The sequence below is a fragment of the Talpa europaea genome (assembly GCF_964194135.1).
Source record: "Talpa europaea genome assembly, chromosome: X".
NCBI lineage: Eukaryota > Metazoa > Chordata > Mammalia > Eulipotyphla > Talpidae > Talpa > Talpa europaea.
In genome coordinates this window covers 65487492-65507571 of record NC_140081.1, presented here as the reverse complement: position 1 = coordinate 65507571, position 20080 = coordinate 65487492, and the positions used below count along the sequence as shown (strand labels likewise).

The 20080-nt window shown below is 40.1% G+C and overlaps 1 protein-coding gene across 1 annotated transcript; it reads left to right on the top strand.

Moving 5' to 3' along the window:
- Nucleotides 1–6756: 6756 nt before the first annotated feature.
- SERPINA7 (serpin family A member 7) lies at nt 6757–9797 on the top strand (the record flags this gene model as incomplete). Its single annotated transcript, XM_084258720.1, has 4 exons — nt 6757–7384; nt 7917–8190; nt 8913–9060; nt 9594–9797. Exons 1-4 carry the CDS (start codon nt 6766–6768, stop codon nt 9795–9797), a joined length of 1245 nt encoding a protein of 414 aa, XP_084114846.1. The 5' UTR covers nt 6757–6765.
- Nucleotides 9798–20080: the final 10283 nt, after the last annotated feature.

The window sequence follows — 20080 nt, the reverse complement described above, 5'->3', positions numbered from 1 at the left end:
AATACAATTTCTTCTCTAGTGCACATAGAACATTTTCAAGAATAGATCATATACTAGGACATAAAACAAGTCTCAGAAAACATATGAAAATAGAAATTATATCAAGCATCTGCATAGGCCACAATGCTATAGAGCTAGAAATTAACAATAAAAGGAATCCTGGAACAAATCAAAATATATGGAGACTAAACAAAATGTCTCTGAACAAATTTTGGTCAATGAAGAAATCAAAGAACAGATAAAAAATATCCACCTGTTCTGCTCCCCACTCTGTCTCTGGTGAATCCTCTCAGTCCCGCTTCCCCGGCCTACACCCCAGTTCTTGTATGCATAAATAACAGTAAATCTTAAAAATATATAGGTGGGGCCCTCCCTGGTGGCTCAGGAGGTTGAGCGCCACACTATGAAGCTGTTTGCAGTCTCTGCAGCGTGGGTTTGATCCCAGCCAGCCGGCGAGAATCCCACATGGCATGGCAGACCTCTCCTGTCTTGCCCGCTGCTCCCCTCAGCAGTGTGTTTCATCGGTCTGCCTGTTCTGTACCCCGCTCTGTCTCTGGTGAATCCTCTCAACCTCCCGAGCATCTGGCTTGTACCCCAGCACTTGTATAAATAAAAAATAAATCTTTAAAAATATGTATAGATGATCTTGAGACACATTAAGTTGGAAGTTTGCTATAGGGTGAATGAACCGGGTATAATATTTTCAGGTTCTATCACAGTTGATAGTCATTAAAAGGTAGATGTCCTGCATGGTAACTTAAACAATTGTATTCTCATTTTTCACTGTGTCTTATGAATTTGGTTCACATGAATCAAATAGGTTTAGATTCTTGCCAAGTCTGATGGGTTCTGAGGTCATGTCTAGGCGGAATCAGAAAGAGAATCTGCCTGCTTGCTGAAAGAAGGCTGTGAATCTGAACCAAGAATGCAAAGAGAGTAAAGGCTTGTATGTCATTTATAGGTCATTGTAGTTTCTAAACTCTTAATTGATAAAGATTATATGTGAATCCTTAGGTGATCCACCATGTTTCAGCCATCCCAGAAGTTTCAATTAAATCATACAGCCTTAGTCTCCATCATTTCTTAACTTTACTGATAGCTATAATAATGAGTCCTTTTTTTTATGTGATTATAGATGTGGCACCGAGTTGTATATCTTACAATAATGCACACTAGAATGAAATCCTACATTAGGAAGCAAACTGCATAAAAGACATTCACTGCTCTAATCTTATGGCTTGGCTCAAAATAGTACTTGGTGCCCAAGTGCTTATTGTATTTGTGGAGTGAATGAATGAATGAATGAAAAGATCACTGAATCTAGAAATGAATTAACCTTGGTTTAATTCCTGCCTCTACCATGCACTAGCTTTGTGACTTGAACAAGGAAACTATTTAATCTCTCTGAGTCTCAGTTTTGTTTGAAAATGTTCACACATCTACCCAGCAGGGTTGTGGTGAGGATGAAATGAGGTGACATGTAGAAAATGGCTTGGTACAAGGCTTCCAGCATAAATAAATGCTCAGTAAAAAAATTAAAAAAAAATTAAAAATTTTCTTTTCTTTATTCATCACAATTAAACCAATGTGCAAATGAATTAGTTCAAGCATAACTTCTGGACATAGTAAGGATGATTAAATTTAAGTGGGGATTCAAGACAAGCTTAGAACTTTTAGAACCTGGAGAGTTATAAAATGTGGTGCCCCATAGTGAAAGTGTAAGTCTCTTCCAATTTCACTAAAATGACTCCGAAGGGGCTGGAGTCTTTAGAATTATTGTACATATTTGTATGTCTTTAGCTGATATTTTCTATCTCTTACCACATGAAGTCAAAGATTGATGGGTGAAGTGAAAGCTTCTGATGGCACTAGAAAGCTTAAGAAAAAGAATTCCATACTTAAAACCCTAAATTCCTAACTCACTTTCTCAGGGATTATTGCTAAAGCCAGGAAACATGCAAATAGAATTTCTCATCTAATGCACCTGGAAAGCTAATTGCGTCACATCCTATAGTCTGTACTTGATCCTGTGAACTAACAAATTATAGAATTCATTGATTTCCATGCATTGACAGGTCATGTTTGTCAAAGTTAGCCACTGAAAGAAAAACAGTAAGAACTCAATAATAGGAACACTGAGAGCATTAAAAGAACTTAAGCCCAATAGTGCCACTGAGCCTCCCTTGCTGACAGAAACAGTTCCTCTCTTTAATAAGGCTCTTACATTTTTTGTTTAAATATCCAATAATTTCCTTGGTTGTGAAACTTAAATCGCAAAAAGAATTCAGTTTTCTGGGCCTCCTTAGTGGCCTAGGGGTTAAGTTTCAGCACTTCCTTCTACGGCCTGAGTTAGATCCCAAGCTAGGGAGCTAACCCACATATGGTGCGGCAGACCTCTCCTGTCCCACCCACTGCGCCCCTCAGCAGTGTATTTCAGTAAATCCTCCAGTTCTGCTCCCCACTCTGTCTCTGGTGAATCCTCTTACCAACCCCCCCCGCCCCCGCCCCCGGCACCTCTGGCCTACACCCAGTTCTTCTATATATAAAAAAAAAAAATTCAGTTTTCTAATGCCATCATCCCACACTCATTAATATTTGCAGAACTCTAACTAGAGTAAGAGCCCGTCATTACTCCCAAACTGGGGTAAAGGATCAAATATGAAGTAAAAATAAGAAAAAGAAACTTGGAGCTGTGAAACTATAAACTGTGGACTTTTTAAAACACCATTTTGAGGAATTTGTGGGAGAATGGATTATGATAGTATTCATTCAAAGAGGGAGATACATAATTTTAGAACTGGTTGAGTTATTATTGATAATATGGATACACTACCTAGATATTTTCTTTTCAATGTGTTAGCTTCAGCAGATTTATAAAAAACTGAAATTACTGTATTAAATTGGTTTTAAAAAAATGCTACACATTAATAGTTGACGAATTTTATCTTAGAGGGAATGGATTTCCAGTAAGCAGAACTGAGCAGCAGCATGGGGACTAGAAGAGACCAAGTACAGGACTCATGGAGACTTGGAGTGGGGGAAGACAATCAAGATAACAGATGAAAGGGAAGAGAATTAACAGTTGCAGAAGTCACATGTGCCAACATTACAAAGAACTTTCAGGGCCTTCCTGGTGGCGCAGGTGGTTGAGTGCAGCACTGTGAAGCTGCCCACAGCCTCTGCAGTGCAGGTTCGATTCCCAGCTGGCTAAGGAGATAACCACATGGCACTGCAGACCTCTCCTGTCTTACCCGCTGCTCCCCTCAGCAGTGTATTTCAGTCAGTCTGCCTGTTCTGTTCCCCGCTCTGTCTCTGGTGAATCCTCTCACCCTCCCGCACAGCTGGCCTGTACCCCGGTTTTTGTATAAGTAAATAAATCTTAAAAAAAAACATACAGAACAAAGAACTTCTAGATCTAGACACCACCTCTATATTTCACTTCATAGTCTCAATGACCACGTGATGAGGAGATTGTCACTGTTCCACTATAAAGGTGAGGGAAACGAGGTTAGGGATATTAAGTAAATTCCCCAAATTACAAATTACAGTTATTATCAATCCATAGCAAAGACATGATAGCCACACAGGACCGCAGAGCACAAGACAGGAGGAGGCACGAGGAGGGCTGCCCTTCTCATCTGTTAGTGACAGACCCTGACATTTCTACCCGCTAGCAAAACTCAACTGAATGAGATGCTGAAAAAAACTAGTCGTGTGTAGTCTGACTGCCACCAGAGGGCACAGACTCGGAAAATTTCTTCACAGATTGTTTTTTCTACAGTGACCAGCAGCAGGAGACTGCAGCCTGTGGGATACCAGGAGTGAGCAGGCATTGGTGTCCGCGTCAGGAGATCAGAGTTCCCACCGCCTCACTGTGGGGCAGGTGCACCAGCAACCTCCCTATGTGCGGTGTGCCCTGTCCTGCTCAGTTTGGTCAGTGGGTGTCAGGGAGTTAGATAGATCCCTTGGGTTCCAGAGACTGCCTATATTTAGCCATCATCTCTGAAACCCCAGTCCTGAGTCGGGCGCTTTCCTCATAGTAGGACCTCTGTGTTTGAGAAGAAACTATGTCATAGCACTTCACCCTCCATCTAGTCAGGGAGTAGTCAAAATCCTCCAGCAGATTTCTAGTGCCCTCAAGGTAAAGACTGCATTGTTTAACTTCTTTTCCAAATGCCACCATAGGCTTGGGCTAAGCTTGTCTCAAATTAGTGCCTGTTTCCCCAACCCCACCCCTCATTAACATATGTACATGCTTAATGTATCCTGAAGCAGAGTCTGGAATTGAGCACTTCCCATCATGCCCTGTGCATGGTAAATGCTCAATAAGCAGGGCTTGTTGTTACTACTATTGCTACTGCTACTACTGCTGCTACCATTACTACTACTATTGCGACCACTACTATTACCACCCCCACCCACCACAGTGGAGCTGGAAACAGGCAGATGCAAAGTTAAACTCGGGTCTCCTGATTGAGTCCAGTGTTCTTTGCTCCCAGTGCTTTGCAGCACACAGTTTAGTACACAGTCAATACTGGAGAGTGAAATCTTTGGTTCCACTCTCTTGGGCTCTTTCTGCATCCTCTTTTGGAGTGGACCAGGAGATGGCACAGCGAACCCAAACCGAGGATTTTAGTAATCAGAAGACTGGACTGGCTGGGTTCCCTCTGAGCAGACTAAGATGTGTGCCGCAGCAAAAGTGTAGAGTTGGAAGTTTCCTTTGACATCATCTCCTCCACGCCAATGCATAAACAATTCCTACAGCATCTGTTAGGGTAGCTTACCTGACCTCTGCCTGCATGCATTTTTCCCTTAGAAAGCTGCCAGTCCCAGCTTTTTATCCTGCTAGGGAGAACATCTTCCCATCTCCCCATCTTTATGCTGTTGCTTTTAGCATTTGTGCATCCAGTCCTCATCTTCCCCGTGGAAAAGATACATTTCCTAGCATGAGCCTGGTCCCTGCAAGCTCTGACATCCTCTCTCTATGTTGTTACAGGTGAGGGATCCAGCACTCAAAGCAATTATTCAAAGCTCCTTCCTTATCGTATTTTCACTTTGTTTTTTTTGGCCTTGTTTTGTGCATCAGCTTTGAAAATATCATCCTGGGGTTTATGCCAGGGTTGATAAGTAACTAAGAGTGCTCTACTTTTGCAATACAGGGCACATTATAAAGAAGGAAAGGTTAGCTTTCTGAGAGATGCAAGTGGCTTCTTGGGCATGTGCTGTAAGTACTTTTTTTTTTCCTCTTTAGGAACTTTGAATATTTCCGCCAGTAAGTGAAAATCCCAAATAACCACGAGTTCCAAATTCCTAGCTCTAGAGGTCAAGGCCTAAGTGTGGTCATCAAATAATTGACCTACTATCTTTGATGACTTTTTCCAGAAAAACTGACAATGTGGAGATTAGATAGAAGGATAGTTGCAGGGGAGTTTGAACGGAAGAGATTTGAGGCACTGTGATCATCTATTTGCTGATGCAGTAGTTCTGGCCATGAACTGAGACAGTAGAAGTAGAAAGAAGAGATAGAAGTTTTGGAGGGTATTGAAGAGGTAGTACTTCTATGGTATCATGCCTTATTAGATATCGTGAATGAGAATGAACAAAGCATGGGAATCTCAGCAGATAGTGATGTGGAATGAAGATTCTTGAGAGCAGGTGTGCACCTTTGGAAATACTGAGATGTCCAAATTGAGACTAAGGTATGTGTGCATCCACCATGGTGGATATGTCTAGACAGCAGTTAGACAAATGGCTAGGAGCTCAGAGGAGCAATGTGGACTAAAGGATGAAGTTTGGAAGTAGCAGATGAGTTCCTGGGTGTGGTTGAGATGGCTGAGGAAGAGAGTGGAAGGATGGGGAAGGATTCCTGTCCTAACTCCATGGATCTCTTCTTGGTCATCACTCATGACCCTGGTCATTTGGATTCCACAGTTGACCCTCTTACTCCACTGCCTTGTATTTTTCCAGACTCAGAATCTTACATCATCTTACATCTTTTTTTTTTCCTGACTTCTCTAATAATTAAAAATAGTATGCATTAGTTTAAGTAAAAGTGTTCCGACTTCTTACAATTTAGAAGTGACTCTTAAGATGATACTGATGGGGACTGAAATCTGAAATGCAAGAAGTTATACGCTTAACTTCCAGTTGTTCAGAACTACGCCTGTGGCTTCCTTGCATGCACAAATGCATGAATTTCCAACTCATGACTTTGTATACAGCTCCATAAACCACTACCCTTCCATTCCAACTAAACGTATCTTGTGATAATTATTCTCCTTTTGTCTTTTTATTCAAAGGGTTTTTTCTTATCTCTTATAGATCTTAAGAAAATTGTCAAAATAAAAATAAAATCCACAATTTTAATTCACCAAAATAATATAAACAGAAGTAATGTTAGTTTTACCTAAGAATCTACCCCTCCTCAAAAGGCTTCAAATGGATCAAATGAAAAGTAACTAAATTCCATAAATTTAATTTGCTCACAGCATGTCACTATTGTATCTGAATGAGGGTCTATTCCCACATTCCGTGGCCCTGGCAAGCCACCTCTCCTACTCCCTGCCCCTATAAGACGTGGTCTCATTTTTTTTTCAGGGGAGAGAGACATCTCCCAACTCATGATGAGTACACCACTAAATTTTTTTTATTGTTTTCGCTAATCATGATGGATGATTATTATGCACATCTGGCTCTGTTTTCATACAGCTAAGCTTCCCCAATGGTTCTCTTACCTCATCTCTTATAGATTACCTTCCTTCCAAAATGCCACTGTTCCTCTATCTGGTTTTCTTGGTACATGGGCTTCAGTGTGCACCACTTAAGAGCTCTGAAGGCAAAGTAACCACCTGTCATTCCCCCCAACAAAATGCCACTCTCTATAAGATGTCATCCATCAATGCTGACTTTGCATTCAACCTGTACCGGAGGTTCACTGTGGAGACCCCAGGTCGGAATATCTTCTTTTCCCCTGTGAGCATTTCTGCAGCTTTGGCCATGCTCTCCCTTGGGGCCTACTCCAGCACCCAAACTCAAATCCTGGAAAGCTTGGGGTTCAACCTCACAGATACCCCAACAGCAGAGATCCAACAGGGCTTCCAGCACCTGATCTGTTCACTGAATTTTCCAAAGAAGGAGCTGGAATTACAGATGGGAAATGCCCTCTTCATTGGGAAGCAGCTGAAACCACTGGCAAAGTTCTTGGATGATGTCAAGAGCCTCTTTGAGACTGAAGTCTTTTCTATCGACTTCTCCAATGTTTCTGTAGCCCAGCAGGAGATCAATAGTCATGTGGAGAAGCAAACCAAAGGGGACGTCGTGGGCCTCATCCAAGACCTCAAACCGAACACAATCATGATCCTGGTGAACTATATTCACTTTAAAGGTAAGGCTCTAAGATTTTTGTTTCTAAAACTGGTGCTTGTAATGAGGATCATGTGACTCTTTTTAGAAGGTGCTGTGCTCAAGTGGTTTCTCCCTATTCCATAGCATATGTTAGTCATGGATGGTAGAGGAGTGAACCACTTTTTGACCAAAATCCACTTATTTGTAGACAGATAATATAGCACAACAGATCTTTTGTCTCATTTCACCCGCTGTTGGATGTGCTTATACCTTTTTACAGAAGAGGAAACTGGCTCTGATGGGTTTAATGTAAATGTAATGGTTTTGAACACAGGCCATGGAGTCTAACAGCCTTGGGTATGACTCTTGGCCCTGCCACTGACCTGATGGGAGGCAATTTAAGGTCAATTTTCTTCCTGACCCTAGTTACTCATTTTAAAACTGGTAGACAGTAGACACCTACCTCTGTGGTGGTCTTGAGGACTAGAGGAGATGACTGGTAGAAAGCTCACACTGTCACACTTGCAATATACTGATTTAAACAAATAATATTTTTCTCTCTGCATTTTAAGCCCAGTGGGCAAATCCTTTTGATCCATCCAAAACAGAAGAAGGTTCCAGCTTTTTAGTGGACAAGACCACCATGGTTCATGTGCCCATGATGCATCAGATGGAACAATACTATCACTTGGTGGATACAGAGTTGAATTGCACAGTGTTGCAAATGGACTACAGCAAGAATGCTCTGGCACTCTTTGTCCTTCCCAAAGAGGGCCAGATGGAGTGGGTTGAAGGGGCCATGTCATCTAAGATATTGAAGAAATGGAACCGCTTACTGCAGAAGGGGTAAATATCTTAGATAATGTGAGAAGTGGAAGGTGGGAATAATGGTGAAGTGAGACTGAGTTCAAAAGAAACATAGAGGCAAGAGAGTCACCCTCTGTCACTAATCTATTATGTGATTAGCAATGGTGTAGGCCAAGAACATAATCTGTGCCAGTCCTTCTCCAGGCATTTCATAAACTTTATTTCCTCTAAGAATATCAACAAACCTGTAAAGGAGAGAGTATTATAGCATTTTTCGAGGATGTCAGGGCTAGAAAGACAAAATGAGTCTTTCAAAGTCAACCAGCTAGTAAATTGATGCCTTCCCAGAGGCCAACTAAAGCTTGGATGATGGGTAAGATTAAGATGTTAAGAGGTTTTGTGGGCAGCCATAATGAGCTGGGACTACAAGATAGAAAACCATAAAATTCCCCAGATGCTACTCACTGACATTCATGCCACTAGCTCCACAATCTTGGCCAACATGCCAGAGATGTTTCCTTGTGATTATAAGTGAGTCACATCTCCCTACTTTCAGTGCTGCAGCCCAATATTGGCTGAAACAGAGCTCATTCTTTCCAGGATAACTTCTAAAGTTTTGGTACCCTGTGTTGACCTGCATAGCAATGGTTATCAACACCTAGGGAAGGAGCAGAGTCTGATATAATATCATGGAGACAGAGGGAGGGAATAATGAAATTGGTGTGCTGATAACCATGGGTTTCCTCCTACTCTCCCCACAGGTGGATTGATGTATTTGTTCCAAAGTTCTCCATCTCTGCCACATACGAGCTTGGCACCATCCTACTGAAGATGGGTATCCAGGATGCCTTTGCTGACAATGCTGATTTTCCTGGATTCACAGAAGACAATGGCCTTAAACTTTCCAATGTAAGTTGGTATATTAGACTCCTTGAATGTAGGAGCTGGAAGGGCCATTGAGAGTCAGGTAATTCAATTCTTTCATTTCAACAATGAGGATTCTGAAGGCTAGAGAGGCAGCATGACTCCTCCTATGCTAAATTCACTCCACAGTATTCTCATTGCCACCAAACAAGTCACTGGAACAGTTACTTTCACCTCTGATCTTTTGGCCTAAAATGATTCTGAAAGAAGGACTTAGTAATCAGAATTGAGTCTCATGAAACATGGTCTTGGAAGAGGTGGAGGGGGTAGGGAAGAAGGCATAAGAAGAGACTTCTAGAGACAGAAGGTCATGCAGAAAGAGGTGGTTTACTGATAAGGAGGTCTAAAACCACCAGAGATTGATTAACTACATTTATCCAAGAAGCCTTCATACTCAAGCATTTTTTACACAGACAGCAAAAGGGTACTAGGCTTCATTTTCCTTTCCTGCTTCCAAATCACTCCAAAGACTTTTCCTGTTTCTTAGGGAACCAACAGTGTTTGTTCTCCCTCCACAGGCTGCCCACAAATCTGCGCTGCATGTTGGTGAAAAGGGCACCGAAGCTGTAGCTGTCCCTGAAGTTAGATTCCTGGATCAGCCTGAGATAACTCTCCTTCACCCTATCATCCAGTTTGATAGGTCTTTTCTGTTATTGATTTTGGAAAAAAGCACCAGGAGCATTCTCTTTCTAGGGAAAGTTGTGGATCCAACAGAAGTGTAGTTGGGAAAGATGTTGGCTAATTGCATGTGCTTATTGCAATGGGAAATAAATAAATAGCATAGCCTGATGGGATCGATGTGGGCTTGGATGTGCTTTCTTTTGTGCAGGGTAGAGATTGGACCCTGACTGAACTGCATTGGGTGTGAAAGAAGCCACTCCTGTAACCAAATATTCGGATAGTCAATAAACGAGTCATTACCCAAAGCACAGGAAAGATCTATGTCTGTGCATTTTTCTTTTTCATTCCCTTCGCCCACCCTCCACCCCCACCTCCACAGTGAGCTCCAAGCAATTTGACTGGGCTGGTCAATGCCCGCTCCTCAGACCTGAGGAGAACAGTTGTAATGAAGGTCAGGTCCCCATATCCAAGTGTATTAATAATAAGTCTGCTGAATTTAAAATACTGCAAATACAGTAGCTTGAATGTGAACTTCTCAAACTTCTTCCTCCAACCCCATCACAATGGCTCTCTGTGTTATTTTCAGAACTGTAAATAACAGCTAAAAATGTGCTTTTGCTATAAGGTTGAGTCACAAATTCAGAGCTACTGCCAGGGATGTGGCTTTGTGACCTAACAAGCAAAGGACAATAGACAAGAGAGACTGAGATGAACTTCCCTGTACAAGCCCATGTCTCCACCAAAAAAGTTTCCTTATTGCTAATTTATAATCTGGAAGAGAAGGAAAGTTATTCATTCACACGTGTCTTAGTCCCTTCTTTTCTTCATTCCAATTAGTCTCTATTCCAAATGTTGTACTCCTGTCCCACTTGTTCATGTATTAATCTCTTAGTTAAAAAGTCTTTTTGTTTCCATTCTCACTGAAATTTGGTATCTTCCTATCCCAAGATCTTTCAACAACCTTCCCTTGTCTGTGCTTGCCATCCCACTCTAGCTACCAAACTAGATTTCATCTCAATACATATTCAAAACCCCAGCATTAGAATTCAGCACACATAAACATCACAATGAGTGTTGATGATGTAATGTCTGAAATTCTAACTCTGTGGTGAAACTATTCAGTGACAGGAAAATAATAAAATACACATAAGTGCTTTTGCAGATATTATGCTTCAGATTGAAATAAATAAGTCTATTTAGAAAAGTATGTGGTCCACAAAAGTATTTTCTTATTAGAAATAATAATTTGCATGGAGGTTTGCTAACTCTTGGTATAGTTCACACTTTAGTTTTTGGATAATAAATTGGAAGCCCAGAGAGGGAAAGTAATTTGTGGCACAGGAAATTCATTGCTGTCAGAGTTTGGTAAAACTAGAGTAATGTTACAGTCTCGGCTTTGCTACTTTAACTCCTTCGTGAACTTAGACAAGGTATTTAAACCCAATACCTCATTCACTTCTGAAAATGGGAACACTAATAATATCATGTTATCAGATTTTGTGATTATTCCTTGCTGCAAAATTTGTAATGTGCTCATCACAGAGCCAGACATCGATAAGAAACCTGTCATTATTAGTTGTCTCACTCTTGTTGGCCAGCATCAGGAAGTGAAAACAGCATTGAAGCTGGGGTGTCCTCATTTTCAGACTTCTGTTCCCTAGCTCAGGGCCTACCTCATGTGGCTTCTTCTCAGTGCCTGTGGCAGAGAAAGTGTGAATTCTCAGGTATCCCTTCTTATGACAACACTAATCCCATCAGATTAAGAGCCTACTCCTATGACCTCATTTAAACTGAACTACTTCCTTACTCCAAATATAGACACACTGAGGTTTTGGGCTTTAACATTAGAATTGGAGGGATGGTTACACAAATATTTAAATCTTTAACATTAGCCTTATTCCAAGAAAAAGAGAAATTGGTAGCACTACTGGAGATGCTACAGGTTATATTCTCCAGGATGTACACTATAAAATAGTTTATCATACAGGATGTTTATTAAAGAGTATTTTTTGGATTGATGTCTATTAAAAGGGAAGGAAGGGAAGCAGAATTGGGCAGAGGCAGAAGTCAAGGTGAAATGCAGACCCAAGTATCAACAGCCTTGGTTTACTGCACAAGGGATTAAGGAACTGAAATGTTTAGTTGCTCTGCACTGAGCTAAAATGGCTGAGCCTTCATGTACCCACTGCAGTCATCGGATATGGGCCAGATAGCTCTGCAACTGAGGATGTCCTTCAAGGGGCCAAAAACTGAAAATTGTCTATTGACAAGACCCCTCTAATTTGATACAGTTCTTTCTTGAGGAAGTATTTGTAAGGTGCAACTCCAAGTCAAACACAACCCACTTCTTATGCTGATGAAATCTATTTGTTCATATAATTCCAGGAAGCAGATCCTCCAATGGTCTTCCACTGTCCATTCTACATTCCCCCTGCACTTGGTCCCTGTAGCTCATCTGGTGATAAGAGTAGGACCCTCCAGCTTCCATATCTTGAGTCACTGATTACTATGTTTGCCTCTGGCTAAGGTTACTGCACATGTTCATCTTCCATCTATTCCCAATTCTGTAAAAACAACTCTTTCTCATGATGATAAGGATCAAATGCTCTTGCATAGATGGTGTAATAAATATTCTGACTCCATTTTTTGATACTGACTTCTGGCATCTGTTAAGCTTCACTTCACCTTTGAAGTTATCTTGGACACCTTGGTTTTGACCCAGTAAAACTATTTTGGACTTCTGGCTTCCAGAACTGTAGAACTGTAAGAAAATTAATTTCTGTTGTTTTAAATTACTGAGTTTGTGGTCATTTTTTATAGAGGCCATAGGATGTTTACACAGTTTTCAAAGTATGTTGAAATGCTACCATTGCGATTTGTAATGCCCCTAGGTGCTTTAGATGTCAGTGGACTCTTCTTCCATAAAGTATATGTTAAACTGTCTTGGTATAAAGATAAATATAATCCAGGCTTAATTCACTACTCTATGTTCATTATTATGCCCATTTTGTTTTCTGTTTTAAAAAACAAAATATTTTTATGCATCCTTAAGTGTATCATGAACCAAGACTCTGTGACTGTTGAGCTAATGGGTTAGTCAGTTGCTACACGATTGACCATGGACATTGTGGAGCTAATGTGCTTTCTTCACTTTCTCTTCGTTGGAAGAGGTCTCTCAGATCTCAGCAGCTTTCAATTAAAAAAATCTGTTTTCTCTGAGTCATCATGTGGAATAGGCTACCTTTTGCCAAGGAATACCCGTATTGTACTGTTATAAGAGTGAAGAATAAACTTTTATGGTTTTAAAGTCACAGAAATGTTGGTGTGTATTTTTAAGAGCAGCTGGTGTTAAAAAACAATAAAGAATACAGAGATTGGTACTTTGAAGTGGAATTCACTCATACTGAAAACCTACAACCATGTGATTTTGGCTTGATGGTCAAGTTGGATGCAGTGAGGAAGTTGGAACAGGAGATCTGGCAACCCAAATGTAGAAGCACACATTAGAGGAATTTATCATCTATCATCCATATCCACTCAGAAATCAGATCAAAGACCTACTAAGCCTGAAGATCTAGGAGAAACTGAATAATTGAATGTTGATAGTGTGTATTGGTTACTATTTGCTGTATTTAGCAAATATCTAAAAAAAAAAAAAAAAACAAAACTCAAAAAACCGAAAACAAACCTAGAAATAATAGATACTGGTTATCTATTATTCAAAAAGTAATAGACACTGGGTGGTTTAAACAACAGAAATTAATTTTCTCACAGTTCTGGAGGCTAGAATTCCCAGGTCAAGGTGCAGCAGGTTGGGGTTCTGGTGAGTTCTCTCTTCTTACTCTGTTCTGCTATGACCTTACTTCAATGTGTGTGCACAAGTCCCTCCCTCCCTTCCTTCTCCTTTATATTCTCTTTCTTTTCCTCCATAAATCCTATTAGATTAGGACTGCACCCCTTATGACCTCATGTCACCTTAATTACCTTAAACACCCTATTTTTTAATACAGTGTCATTGGATGTTAGGATTTAACAAACAAATTTTGGAGGGGACACATTCAGTCCATATAATTCCCCACCTAGATCCCTCCAATACATGTTCTTTTGCTTGTAATGTATATTCATTCCATTCCAATGGCCCTTGAAATCTTAATGCATTCCAGCATCGACTCAAGAGTCTAAATTCGTCTAAATACATTTTAAATCAGAAATAGATGAGACCCAGGGTATGCTTTATCCTGAGGTAAAATTCCTCTCTAACTGTGAATATGGAACTCATCTGTCCTTGAAGGACAGATAGGTTATTTGCTTCTAAATCCAATGACAGGACAGACATAGAATAGACATTTCCCTCCCCAAAGGGAGAAATTAGAAGGAAGAAAGGGGTGAGGGGTCCCACACAAAACCAAAACCCAACAAGGCAAATTCCAATAGATTTTAAGCTTCAAAGTTTTTTCTCTTTGGTTCAGTACTCTGCTCTCCAGACCCACTGTGGCTGTAGCTAGGGGTCCTGCCTCTGCAGGTGAGTTAGCCTAGGCTCCCACCCAAAAGGGTCCAGGTGATCCTGCCCCAAATGCTTTGGGCACAGGCCATGAGGCCTGTGAATTGAGTTGTGGCACTGATGATCTCTGAATCATGTTGGGGTCAATTTTTCCCTCTTCCTGAAGAATGATACAAGTTTGAAGCCATATAGCTCTACCATCCCATTCTGTCAAATCCAAGGAGTCTAACGACCTTCCTTCGCTTTGTCACATTTCCATCTCCTTCAGTTAAAAGTGGCAGTGTTTCTGCTACTATAATTCCATAAACCTTTCATCAAATAATAGTCTGGCCCCAACAGTTTTCTCTCTTTTTTTTTTTTTTGCATTATACAGTGACTGAATTTTCCAAATCTTCAAGTCCTGGTTCCTTTTCCATTAACAATTCCTCCTTCAATTAATCTTCCTTCATACTTTACTATACACAGTCAGCAGGAAACAGGACACTCCTTTAAAACTTCACTTAGAAATTTCTTCAGAAAAATATCCAATTTCAACACTCAAAAGTTCTAACTCCAACAAAACATTAGGAACAGGGCCTCCCCTGTGGCACAGCGGGTTGAGTGCAGTGCTATGAAGCTGTCTGTGGCCTCTGCAGCTCAGGTTCGATTCCCGGCAGGCCAGGAAGAGGCCCACGTGGTGCGGCAGACCTCACCTGTCTCGCCCACTGCTCCCCTCAGCAGTGCTTTCGGTCCATCTGCCTGCTCTGGTGATTCCTCTAACCCCCTGCACCTCTGGCCTGTACCCCAGCTCTTGTATAAATAAATAAATCTTTGGAAAAAAAAAACATTCAGCCAAGATCTTTGCCACTGTATCCCAAGGATGTCCTTTACTCGGTTTCCAATAACATGTTTCTCATTTTAATCTGAGAGTTTACCAGAATAACCTTTAATGTCCATATTTCTAGATAGTGCTTAAACTCAGCCAGCCTCTACCCATTACTCAACTCCCAAAATGCTTTCACATTTTTAAGTATTTGCTATATTAGCACCCTATATTTTAGTAACAAATCATGTCTTAATCTGCTGGGGCTGCTAAAGCAAATTAACATAGACTGACAAACTAACATAGACTTAATACACTTTAAGTATGTGTATTTGTTTTATATCAATTTTATCTCAATAAAGTTTTTGAAATTGAAAAAATCAAAACTCTTCTTGTTTAAAACTTCATTCGTTAAATAGAAAAGAATCACATATGGTGGTGATGTTTTTATTTTATACTTTTTTTGGGATTATGTGCTGCAGTGATTTCTGACAGGGTTAGATTTTTCATTTTTCAACAATTAAAGATTACCTTGCTTTATTGCTTAAAGAGTGCAAAAATATTTTAATGAATTGGGAGGGAACAAAACCTCAATTTCAAGAAAGAAATTAGGAGTGTCATGGCTTAGAAAAGTGCATAAAATTTTACAATATGAATTGTTTTGAAATTCACTAATTGGTGAGTATAATAAAAAAATTATCTCATGTATCCTGACCCATTTGCCAAAACAGGCAATTAGAGAGAGCACTGCTGTTGAGAAGATACATATTTTCAGTCATGAAAATATATATTCTTATTTATTTATTTCATTTTTTTAAACAATATTTTCTTCCCCCCCACCCCCTCAGATTGAGTCCCCATAGAGTTTCCTTCCCCAGGGCACCCGTGCACCATCACCACAGTCCCCTGAGCTCCTCCCTCCCTCCCTCTGATCCCTCTCCCTCCTCCTCCCCTGCAGGATGTCTCTGATTTATAATTGTCAGTTTTTGCTTTGTTGTGTTTTATACTGTTATTATTATTATTAACACTGATGTCTTATTTGGTTCCCCTATATTCCTGTTATAAGTTAAACCATCCAATATTTTTCTTTTTCCTTCTGGCTTATTTCACTGAGCATGATTCCTTCTAGCTCCATCCACATTGCTGCGAGTGGCATGAGTTTATCTTTTTTGATTGCTAAATAATATTCTATTGTGTATATATGCACCACATCTTGATCCATTCATCTATTTATGGGCATTTTGGTTGTGTGAAAATATATATTCTCACCAGAAATTTATTTTCTCATAGGCTTCCCACTAGCTGCAGATCTTGGAGCAGTGAACCAAAGGGACACAGCATGGAGAGAGAGAGCCTTGCTACTGGGAATGGACTTGAAGGGCCACCTGGCACCAGAGCCCAGAGCAGACGTCAACACAGGTGACACCAAGGAGATTCACACTTTACTGTACAGAAGATGAGTGGAGGGAGGAACCTGGCAGTTGTGGTCTGGAGCAGAGAGCTGTCACCTCAGCCAGGGGCCATTGCGAGGGAAGAGTAGACTTTATATGGAGGTACACACCCCACACCCATGAAAGAGGGGAAAACCTTGTGGAGGAGCTGGGGGGCTCCACAAAGTCTGGGTCTCTGGTAAAGACAAGATCAGAACAGGTATTAGATTCTGCACGCTCCTTTCCCCATCCCCTGGGCTGGTGCTTCTCTTGTGAGGCACCCTGAAAATGCAAGGGACCGATGAGTCTCTCACGCTGAACACCAGAGAGGAGGGTGTCAGTGGTGCCACAAACATGAGCCAGCCCCACTCCAACACAGTCTTAGCAAACCAAATTCAATAGTACATTAAGTGGATCACACATCATGACAAAGTGGGTTTTGTTTCAGGAATGAATGGATGGTTTAACATACGCAAATCAATCAAATGTAATTCACCATATCAACAAAAGGAAAGATAAAAATCCTAACATCATGTCAATAGATGCAGAAGAAGCATTTGTTAAGAGTCAGCATCCACTTATGATAAAAAATGCTCAGTAAAATGGGGATATAAGGAGCATACCTCAATATAATAAAGACCATATATGACAAACCCACAGCTAACATCAGATGCAATAGAGAAAAACTGAAAGCTTTTCCTTTAAGATCAGGTACATGAAAGGGGTGTCCTCTTTCTCCACTACTATTAATCATAGTATTAAAAGCCTTACCTAGAATAATTAGGCAAGAGATAGACATATAGGAAAAGAAGAAGAAAAATTACCACTTTTCACAGACAATATACAAAAGTCTGACTTATATCACTGAGCATAATACTTTCTAGCTCAGTGAAATAAGTCAGAAGGAAAAAGAAAAATATTGGATGGTTTCACTTATGGGAGAAATATAGGGGAACCAAATAAGACATCAAGGGGAAAAAATAATAACAGTACAAAACACAACAAAAACAAATAGACAATTATACACCAGAGACATCCTGCAGGGGAGGAGGAGGGAGAGGGGTCAAAGGGAGGGAGGGAGGAGCACAGGGCACTGAGGTGATGGTGCACAGGTGCATTGGTCAAGGATATTCTATGGGGACTACACCTGAGGGGGGGGGAAGCAAACATTGTTATTTATTTATTTATTATTTAAATTTTATTTTTATATTCCCCATGCAATTACAACCCCCATATTTTGATCCCAAGCCCTCCTTTCCCCACCCCACCCTCTAACATTGTTTAAAAATGAACAATGATATAAAACATATATAAATAAAAAGAAAAGAAAAAAAAGAAAAGTCTGTTGCATCCTTTTAAACAAATAATGAACGAGAAAAGTAGGAAATCAATGAAACAATCCCATTTATAACATCATCGAAAAGTATTAAATATATAGGAATAAATATAACACAGCAGGTGAAAGACTCAGTTATTGAAAACTATAAGATGTTATTAAAAGAAATAGAATGAGACAAAGAAATGGAAAGATATTCTTTGCTCACAGATTGAAGGAACTAATATTATTAAAATGGTCCTCCTACCCAGATCAATAGATAGATTCAATGCAATCCCTATCAATGTTTCAATGGAATTCTTCAACGAAATAAGCAAATATTACTGAAGTTTATACAGACGGACAATAGTCCCCTACTAGTGTATAGCACTTCCAGACTTCTAAATCAACGGCCAAACTACAGTAATTGAAGCAGTGTGGTAGTGGCATTGGCAGACATGTAGATAAATGGAATAGAACTTTGAGTCTAGAAATAAACCAATAAATGTCATGATTAATTTTTGACAAGAGTCCTAAGGCTGTTCAATGGTAATTGTAGTCTGGTACATGGTGCTGTTGCAACTGGATATCTTTTTGTAACAGAAAGAAGATGGATCTTTACCTTACCCCATATACAAAATTTAACTCCAAATAGAAAATGTTCTAATTAACTCAAAAAGAAAAAGTCTCAGAACAAGAATGTCTTATTAAAAGCTTCTCATTTTAACAGATAAACAAAGTTTTTTTGAGTTTTGTGTCTGGGGAAAAAAGTTGAGTGTGGCTGCTGGAATGTGTGGTAGACTGAATTCAAATAGATTGAAAGCTTATTGAATTTTGTGGCAATGACTTTGCCAAAGAAATAACAAACTTGATCTAAAAGAGCCTACAACTGTATAACTTGGTCCCCAAATCTATACCAGCAAGTAGAGGACTGTGGGGAATGATGTGTTTACAAAGGAAGTAAATCTCCCACAAACCCAGTTGAGATATGTTTATGGAGAGCATTGGACAAAGGAGATTCCCACAAAATGAGGACTTGGCATCGAATCAGGGCACAGTGTCTTCAGAGTACCTGATCAAAACATTTCCATCATTGGGACCTCCCTGGAGGCACAAGGGGTTAAGAGGCAACACTGTGAAGATGTCTGCAGACACTGTAGCACAAGTTTGATCCCTGGCCAGGAAGGTGACACACATGGAGAAGCAGACCTCTCCTGACTCATATCCTGCTCCCCTCAGCAGTGTATTTCAGTCAATCCACCTGTTCTGTTTCCTGCTCTGTCTCTGGTGAATCCTCTCACCCCTGCCCTCCAGACCTCTGGCTTGTACTCCAGTTCTTGTATGCATAAATTAAAAATAAATCTTTTAGTTTGTTCAATAAATGGTGCTGGGAAAACTGGGTCACTACATGCAAAAGAATGAAGCTTGACTACTACCTCACACCATGCACAAAAACCAACTCAAAATGGATTAAAGAACTAGACACAAGACCTGAAACTATAAAATATATAGAAGGAAATATAGGCGAAACACTACATGACATTCACCTCAAAAACATCTTTACAGACACATCACCCAAAGCAGTGATAGTGAAGGCAAAGATAAACATCTGGGACTACATCAAATTAAATAACTATTGTACCGCAAAAGATACAATAACCAAAACAAAGAGAAACCCCACCAACTGGGAGAAAATTTTTGCACACAGCACTCATGATAAAGGACTGATCACAAAACTCTACAAAGAGCTGATGAGACTCAACAAAAACAAAATAAATAATCCAGTCAAAAATGGGCAGAAGTGCTAAAAAGAAACTTCTCCAAAGAGGAAATGCAAATGGCCAACAGGCATATGAAAAAATGTTCAACATCACTTGTAATCAGGGAAATGCAAATCAAAACTACAATGAGATACCATCCTACACCAGTGAGAATGGCACATATTAAAAAAACTAGCAACAACAAATGTTGGCGAGGATGTGGAGAAAAAGGAACTCTCCTGCATTGCTGGTGGGAGTGCAAAATGGTCCAACCACTATGGAGAGCTGTGTGGAGATTCCTCAACCTGCTAAAGATGGAGCTTCCATATGATCCAGCAATTCCACTCCTAGGTATTTACACAAAGGACACAGAAATATTAATTCCAAAGAGCACCTGCACCCCTATGTTTATAGCAGCACTATTTACAATAGCTAAGCTTTGGAAACAACCCAAATGCCCAAAAATAGATGACTGGATCAAGAAGATGTGGTACATATACACAATGGAATATTACTCAGCAATCAAAAAAGATAAACTCATGCAATTTGTAGCAACATGGATGGAGCTGGAAGGAA